Here is an 8,551-nt window from a genome sequence, read left to right as displayed (position 1 = left end):
TGGTCTGACAAGTGAACGACGGACTGTCCGTGCTTGGGTGGCGGACTGTCCGCCGGCTAAATTCGGTGGTGGGCAGAGTGGCTGAGTTGATCGGACGCTGCACAGTAAAAGTGACCGAACGCAGGCCGGTAGGGCCTGCGTCCAGTTAGTGGTGACATAAGGTTACGTGGCGTTGGTGGGCTGACCAGAGAGGACCAGACGTTGACCGTGTCAGGTCATGTTGGACCGAACACGTCACGTCACGGTTTTGCCTCTCTGGACCCTCTCTAGAGTCGACCTGACTCCGCGCAGCGCATCATCAGAAGGAGGGATCGACGTGTCCGGTCGATTTCTTGGTGTGAGCGAGCTTGCGAGGACCTGACGTGGCATGGCTACGTCCTATCATGCTCCTGTGAGTCCGGTCTCACTTGACCGTTGAGTTGGTTGAAAACATCTAGGCCCCTTGTTGGGTTTCGGTGATTAATGACAATACGTGATTACTATGACTAACGTGTGTTTTACAGAGGCAATTAAGTTAGGTCATGGTAGTGGAGATCGATTGGGCTATCATGGTGGTCATGCCCCTACGATGAAAATCGTTTCGGTTTTCAAAGAATGGACGACAAGGTTAAGGATGGACTAGTTCTAAGTATCGATTGGAGTTGAAGAGACACATAGAGTAGTTTAGGACTTTGTTTTTCCTTTGGTCGTACTATTAAGGGGGGTATGGATGGGTAGCTTGACCTAGGTGAGTCTAGTGAGTTAGGTGTGGTGCACACTTGTTAAATCTAGCACTAGGTAGCTCCTAAGAAGCCCTTAGATCCATTGGAGCAAACTTCATTCACATATGATCGAGAGTTGGAAGTGAATGGAGGGTCAAATACTGACCGGACGCTGGCTCCCGGGTGACCGGACGTGGGCACAGAGTCCAGTCAGTTCATTTGATCAAGGTGAAATCGTCTAGTGCGACCGGACGCTGAGTTCCAGCGTCCGGTCGACTCCAGTAAGGTTCTAGAGAAGGAAAATCACGACCGAACGCGTTCGGTCACATCTTAAACACTGGAGTTTAGGGAGAACTGACCGGAGCATCCGGTCAACATGACTGAAGCGTTCGGTCACCCCACAGTGGCACATAACGGTTCGTTTTTCAGCCATGGTTATAAATACTTCCTCCATTTGTGTGTGGGGGTACTTTTGCCCATTCCAACAGCTGAGAAACACCTTTAAGAGTGCCAAGAAGAGCAAGGTCCTAGTGAGGTGATTGAGATTTGAGAATCCCAAAGAGAGCCCTCATTAGTGAGATCAAAAGTAGCAAAGTGTGCATCCACCCTTCTCATTAGGCTTGTCGTGGTCAAGTGAGAGTTCGTGCTTGTTACTCTTGGTGATCATCATCACCTAGACGGCTTGGTGGTGATTGGGAGTTTGGTGATCATCCGACGGAGCTTGTGGATGACCCAACTCAAGTTGTGAGCGGTTGTGGGTGATTCACCACAACGGAGTGTCAAAGAATCAACCCGTAGAGAGCACTTGATCCTTACGCGGATCAAGGGGGAGCTACACCCTTACGCGGGTGCTCCAACGAGGACTAGTGGGGAGTGGCGACTCTCCGATACCCTGGCAAAACATTACCGCGTTCCTCCTTCTCTATTTACTTTGATCATTTACTTTGAGCAATTCAATTCTTGTCATTTACATTCATAGAATTGTCATGCTAGAGTAGGATTGGAACATAGGTTGCTAAACTTTTGCGCGGTAGATTAATAGAAACACTTTCTAGGCATAGGGGGTTAATTGGGCTAACCATAGGACTTAATTATTGCAAAGAAATTTAGAATTATCCCAATTCACCCCCCTCTTAGGCATCTTGATCCTTTCAATTGGTATTAGAGCCTCGTGCTCACGTATTTAGGCTTAACCGCCTAGACAAAAGATGTCTCACGGGGATGGACCTCCTCCTATCTTTGAGGGGGATGATTTTTCATATTGGAAAATTCGCATGGAGGCATATTTAGAAGGTCTAGATGTTGGAATACTTAGAGCCACCTCACAAGGCTTCCCAAAACCTCGGGATGCTACACACCTACAAGGCGATGAGGTGAATTACGAAAAATGAAATGCAAAGGCTCGAAACACCATCTTTAGAGGCCTTTGCAAAGATGTGTTCAACCAAGTGAGGAACCACAAAGACACCCATGCACTATGGTCGGACGTTTGCGCGCTCCATGAGGGAATAAAGAGTGAGCGTGAGGAACACTATCATCTTGTCATGAAAAAGCTTAACTCTTTTGAGATGCTTCCCAAAGAATGTGCTAATGAAATATATTCACGCTTGAATGTTCTTGTAGAGGAAATCAATAGGCTTGGACTCACTCAAATGCAACCATCCGATATTGTAAGAAATATCTTGAGTGTCCTCCCCATTGACAAATATGGGCATATTATGACCGTGCTTCATCAAGGTGATCTTTCCACCGCTACACCAACACAAATCTTGGGAAAGATCAATGCTCATGAGATGTACATGCACATCACACCACAAGATGGCTCATCCTCTACTAAGAAGAAAGAAAAAGACTTAGCATTCAAAGCTAGCCAAGAGAAGGGCAAAGCAAGGCTTGAGTATGAGAGCTCAAGTGATGATGAAGTTGATGCAAGCCTTGCTCTCATGGTGAAAAGAACCGCCAAGATGCTAAAGAAACTCAACAAGAGGGGCATCAAGTTCGATGGCAAGAAGAAGAAGTTCTTCACAAGCTCTAGAAGGAAGCCAATCTCTGAGATGGATTGCTACAATTATGGAGAACTTGGTCATCTAGCACATCAATGCACAAAGCCCAAGAAAGACAAGTACAAGGGCAAGAAAGATGACTCAAGCAATGAAGAAGAAGATGAGAAGAAGAAAAACAAGCCATACAAGAAGAGAGATGGCAAGAAGAAGGACTTCCACAAGAAGAAGAAAAGTGAAAAGGCATACATCGTCGGTGATTGGCTCACGGACATTGATTCATCTAGTGGCTCATCCGATGATGATAGTGACAACGAGAAGGTGGCCGCCATTGTTATTGACTCTTCATCATCTTCACTGCCATCACCGCTATCATCCCCTACACACCTATGCCTTATGCCCAAGGGTGATCGCAAGGTATCAAATGATGATAGTAGTGGTGATGAACATGCTAGCAATGATGATAGCGATAGTGATGATGATGAATATGAATCACCTTCTTATGATGATCTTGTTAAATTGCTAAATCAATACACTAAGATCATTAGAAAGAGTAGAGCTAAGAATGAAAAACTAGAGGCTAAGAATGATTCACTTTTAGCAAAATGTGATATAGCCGAAAAGGCTAGTGTTGAGCTTAGAGAAGCAAATGATGCTATATCATCCAAACTCAAGGAGCTCAAATCTTCTAAGAAAGAGCTTAAAGATAAACATGATAAACTTGAGGGGATGCACAAAGAGCTCATCACTAGCCACAACAAGCTAAAAGAAGAATATACTACTCTTAAGATTAATCATGATAATCTTGTCATTGCTCAAGAATTTCTATCCAATGAGCCACATGATGCTACTAACAATGTTGTTAAGATTGATATAGCTACATCATGTGATGATTTGATCATTGAGAGCATTGAGCAAAGTTCTAGTAGCAAGGGCAAGCAAGTGGTTGAGGCCGATGATTATGATGAGTTTGTCAAGCTCAAGAATGACAATGAAAGCTCAAGAAAGATCTTGAAGAGCTCAAGACCACCAACACCATAGTGCTTGAAACTAGTGATCATGATGGTGACTTGATTCTTGAGAATGAGAAGCTCAAAGAAGAGAACAAGAAGCTCAAGCAAGAGAAAAATAATGATGCTCTCAAGGAAGAGAACAAGAAGCTCAAGTTAGAGAAAGAGCATCTCAAGATTGGATTGAGCAAGTTCACAAGAGGCAAGTATCTTCAAAGTGAGCTACTAATGAACACCATTATAAAGATGGATAGAAGTGGTATTGGTTACATGGCAAACAAAGAGAAGAAGGCTCAAGCTCAACAACAACAAAAGCCAAAATCAAAGAAGTGTTTTGAGTGTGGACAAGAATGCCACTTTGCCCATGAGTGCCAAACTCCACCACCACAACCCTTGCCCAAGCATGCTAGACCTTTTGCCTTCAATGCTCATTACATGCTTAGAAATGATTCTAGTGGAAAGATGAAAGTCATGTTCTTAGGACCTCCAAACAAGAATAGGTCTAAGAAAATTTGGGTTGCAAAGTCACTTATTGAGAAGGTGAAGGGCCCTCAACAAGTTTGGGTTCCTAAAGCTTGATCTCTTGTGTGTAGGTGAACTACAAGACCGGTGGAAGTCATTGGGTTATTGATAGTGGTTGCACACAACATATGACCGGTGATCCTCGTATGTTCACCTCACTAGATGAAGAAGTAGATGGACAAGAAAGAACCACATTTGGAGATAATTCTAAGGGCAAGGTTAAAGGATTGGACAAAGTGGCAATATCAAATGACCATTCTATCTCAAATGTGCTCTATGTTGCTTCATTGAGCTTCAACTTGCTATCCGTTGGATAATTGTGTGATCTTGGCTTCCAATGCTTGTTCACCGAGAAGGAAGTTGTTGTATCTAAGAAGGATGATGATCAAGTGATATTTAAAGGATTTAGATACAACAACCTATACTTAGTGGATTTCACCTCCAAAGATGCTAACTTGAAAACATGCCTATTCACCAAAACAACACTTGGATGGCTATGGCATAGAAGACTTGCTCATGTTGGGATGAGCTCACTCAAGAAGCTAATGAAGAATGATTTGGTGAGAGGGTTGAAGGATGTGAATTTTGAGAAGGACAAGCTTTGTAGTGCATGTCAAGCCGGCAAGCAAGTTGCAAATACTCATCCAACAAAAGCTTTCATGTCAATCATAAGAGTGCTAGAACTCCTTCACATGGACTTATTTGATCGTGCGATCTCAACAAGTGACTTATAAATAACCCCTTGGTCGGCCTTTGGCCAGGTGCTGAGCACACTAGAGCCTTGATGGCTTGTGTGGTGGTGCTTGAGAGCCCTATAACTCACTCTTGCTTGATAGAGTTCATCCGATTGAGTGAGTGAGCGATTTTAGTGAGATTGCATCATGAGGTTGCATCATGTGGCACTAGGTGGTCGTCTTGTAAGCCGGTGGTGCTTGTTACTCTTGGAGGTTGCCACCTCCTAGACGGCTTGGTGGTGGTCTCCGTCGAAGCACACATGAAGCTTGTGCGTTGCTCCGGAGAAGAGATTGTGAGAGGTATTGTGCTCACCCTACGGGAGCCATGAAGAGCAACTCTAGTAGAGCGAGACGCGAAGGGCGACAAGTGGTCCGGCCGGGTCAAGTGCTAGAGCTTGTGGTAAGCACTCCATGTGGAAGAGTGTGACTTGTAGGTTACCACTAGCAAGAAGACCGGCGACAACCTTGATATTATATTTATACTTTTTTTATCTATAATTGGTCAAACTTGATATTTAAAACATGATTACTTTCTTTTAGAGACGGACCACGTTTGACATAGCTGGGGATGTATTAGGACAATTTCTCCAACAATTTAATCGCTTTTACAGGCAAGACATCCTTTTATAGGAAATAAGCTTATAATTTTTGGATGGAAGGAGTAGTCTGTAAGGGATGATTTAGAGATGGAGCAACTAATTCCCATAAACTGGAAATGACTTGAGTGAGAAGATGATAAAGCAATCCATGCCTCAAGCGGTACTCTCTCCGTTCTAAATTATAATTCGTCTGACTTTTTTTTTACCTCAAGTTTGATCGCTTGTCTTATTCAAAAAATTTGTGCAAACATAGTCAAATCTAAGTCATTCTTGAAGAACTTTTATTAATAAAACAAGCCACAACAAAAGAAGTGATATTTAACATAAGTTTTTAAATAAGACGAGTGATTAAACTTATGATAAAAAAGTCAAACAAACTATAATTTAGAACGGATTTAGTATTTCTTTACGTGCACACTGTTCTCATCGATGTCCGTCACAGCAGGCACGTACGTAAACGTGCTGGCAACTTGGCATGTATCATCACATAGGAAAAACACGTCATTATTGAACACTTACACATCGCATGACACCAAATAAAGAAGTGCGAACGAACAGTTACACGAGAGATTAAGAGACGAAACAGCGTTTCGTAATTATTGTTACCACGCGCAGCTCCTCAAAAGTTCCTTTTCGCATCAGATGGACAGCTCCGTCGTCGCCATCTCCTCCCTCTTCTGGAGCGCGTTCGCCTCCATCTTACAGCACTTGCACGGCGGGCTCACTATCGGCACCGCGCCGCGCGCATGCGCGTGCCCATTCTGAAGTCCCTTCGCGTGGGCGTCGATCTTACGCGCGATGATGACGGAGTTGATGACCTCGTCGTCCGGGTGGTACACTGCAAGCACGTCGAACCCGCCGCGCCGGATGTCCTCCGGATCGACGATCGGGTACAGGAACCCGCGAGCCCCGTGAGCGCTCCGCACGACGAGAGCCGCTCCGTCCGCCATGTGCCTGCCAAGGTGCGCGACCACCTTGGCCTTGTCCTCGGCCGCCATGCCGACGAGCGCCGCCAGGAAGACCACGTCGTACTTGCGGAGCTCGACCGTGAGGTTGGCGACGTCGGCGGTGTGGAAGGACATTCGCTTGCGCAGGCCCTCGTCCGCGCGGACCAGCTTCCGGGCACGGTCATTGGCGGCGGCGCACCGGTCGTAGTTGTCGAACAGCGCGTTCGGCAGGTGGCGGGCGGCGAGCACGAGTGAGCTGAACGGCAGGGGGCCTGACCCGACGAAGGCGATGCGGGAAGGCGCCAGGCCCGGGACATAGCGGATCAGGAGGTCGTACTCGAGCTTGCTCAGGTTGATGTAGTTGCTGAAGTAAGGGAAGCGGCCGAGGTGGTCGAGCGGGTTGTCGAAGGCGGCGAGCATGTCGGCGTAGTGCGCCTCAAGGTGGCCCTCGGCGTCGGAGCAGAGGCGGATGAGTTCCTCTCGCATCCTCTGCGCGTCCGGGCCGAGCTTGGTCACGTCGACGGGGCTCGGCGGGACGCAGGCCATGACGAGGTTGGTGAACAGCGCGTCGACGACGGGGGACGGGCTCAGCGACGGCAGCTTGGCGATGTCGGCGTGGAGGGCCGCGATCTTCTGCACCAGGGCAGCAACCTCCACGTTCTGGGCATCCATGGCAGTTGGTAGAGTTTCGCTGCTACAGTTGCAGTTGGGAAGCTGAGGAGAGCACGAGAAGCAGCCGATGATGTCTTTGAGCTCAAGAGCAGGCAAGTGTTCGACAACTCGTGCTGCTTGATGAGAATTGGAACAGGAACCGAGGGTATATATAGAATGTCACGGCAGTTCGTTCATCAGTGCCTCACTGTCACTGATCCGGCCTTCAGAGATGCGGCATGTAAACCGATGGCGGCTCCAGTTGACGTGCATGTGTTTTGTTTTTGATGAAACGTGGACGTATGTGGCTGTGAAGTACTCCAGTAGTTTATTATTAGTAGTACCTGAGGAGGACTGCGAGCCATCCGATTACATGCATGTCGAACGCATGGCGCGCTTCACGCGTCCACGGCCAAGACCAGTTTCATGCCTCGTTATTATTATTATGATGATGTTTACATTTCACGGCGAATGTTCCGGATCTTCAACACGTCCACGTCACGCCCTGAAAGTGGTAGCCCTGTTTTTGGTCCCTTCCCGAAGTGGGCTTGCCACGTCCACACCATGACCTGGTCAGGCAACTGAGCATCTCCACCTGAGAATAAATAATCTTCTTTTCTTAATAACGAGTGATTACAAAAATTAAAACAAAAAACAACTGGTATATTACTGATATCCTGGTACAACAACTAAAATTGTAGTCCATGGCAGCATATGTGATTATACTTTATAACTGCAGAAGTTTGGGTCACTTGCACTACTTGTGTATGGAATATTACTCTTGTTGCTGTTTGCTAAGATCAACTATAGACAAGTCAAATTTGAATATGATAAAAAAATGCTTGGAAAACCTTCAAACATGGTAGGAAGTAGCAACAAAGTTCTAACACTTTTCCAGAGAGAGAGAGTGATATTTCATAGGCTGTGAGCAGGCCTGTAGCATAAGACTTGACCTGCATTGTCAGTGTCCCAGAATTGTTGTCCTGCTCTCCATGGATAATTAAAATTGGTTTCTTGATTTTGGATGGTCAGGTTTGGGCTGATTTTGGATGATTCAATAGTATTTCATGAGATAGAATAAGCTGGAACAAGCTGGAACCTGACCAGCCGAACACCCTTTTTGTTTGCAGACATGAAAGGGCTCATCTAGACATATGTCTACAAACTCCAAAAAAACGCTCTATGGGCTTAAGCAAACACCAAGAGCATGGTATGAATACCTTAAGAAATTCTTACTTAAACAAGGTTTTGAAATAGGCAAAGCCGATCCTACCCTTTTCACTCGCAAAGTTGGCAAAGATATATTTGTGTGCTAGATATATGTCGATGACATAATATTTGGTAGTACTAATCATTCTTTCTGTGAGGAATTTAGTAGGATCATGAC

General features: G+C 45.8%; 1 protein-coding gene across 1 annotated transcript; it reads right to left on the bottom strand.

The window, feature by feature from the left end:
• Positions 1–6,064: 6,064 nt before the first annotated feature.
• On the bottom strand, positions 6,065–7,287 carry LOC136495911 (nicotianamine synthase 2-like). The gene has a single exon (XM_066491701.1). The coding sequence runs from the start codon at positions 7,183–7,185 to the stop codon at positions 6,205–6,207; it is 981 nt and encodes a 326-aa protein (XP_066347798.1). The 5' UTR covers positions 7,186–7,287; the 3' UTR covers positions 6,065–6,204.
• Positions 7,288–8,551: the final 1,264 nt, after the last annotated feature.

The sequence above is a fragment of the Miscanthus floridulus genome, chromosome 1, assembly GCF_019320115.1.
Source record: "Miscanthus floridulus cultivar M001 chromosome 1, ASM1932011v1, whole genome shotgun sequence".
In the NCBI taxonomy this organism is placed as follows: domain Eukaryota; kingdom Viridiplantae; phylum Streptophyta; class Magnoliopsida; order Poales; family Poaceae; genus Miscanthus; species Miscanthus floridulus.
This window is presented reverse-complemented; position numbering and strand designations above follow the sequence as displayed.

Coding starts and splice junctions, on each gene's coding strand:
- LOC136495911 (XM_066491701.1), bottom strand. CDS start 7,185: ATGGATGCCCAGAACGTGGAGGTTGCTGCCCTGGTGCAGAAGATCGCG.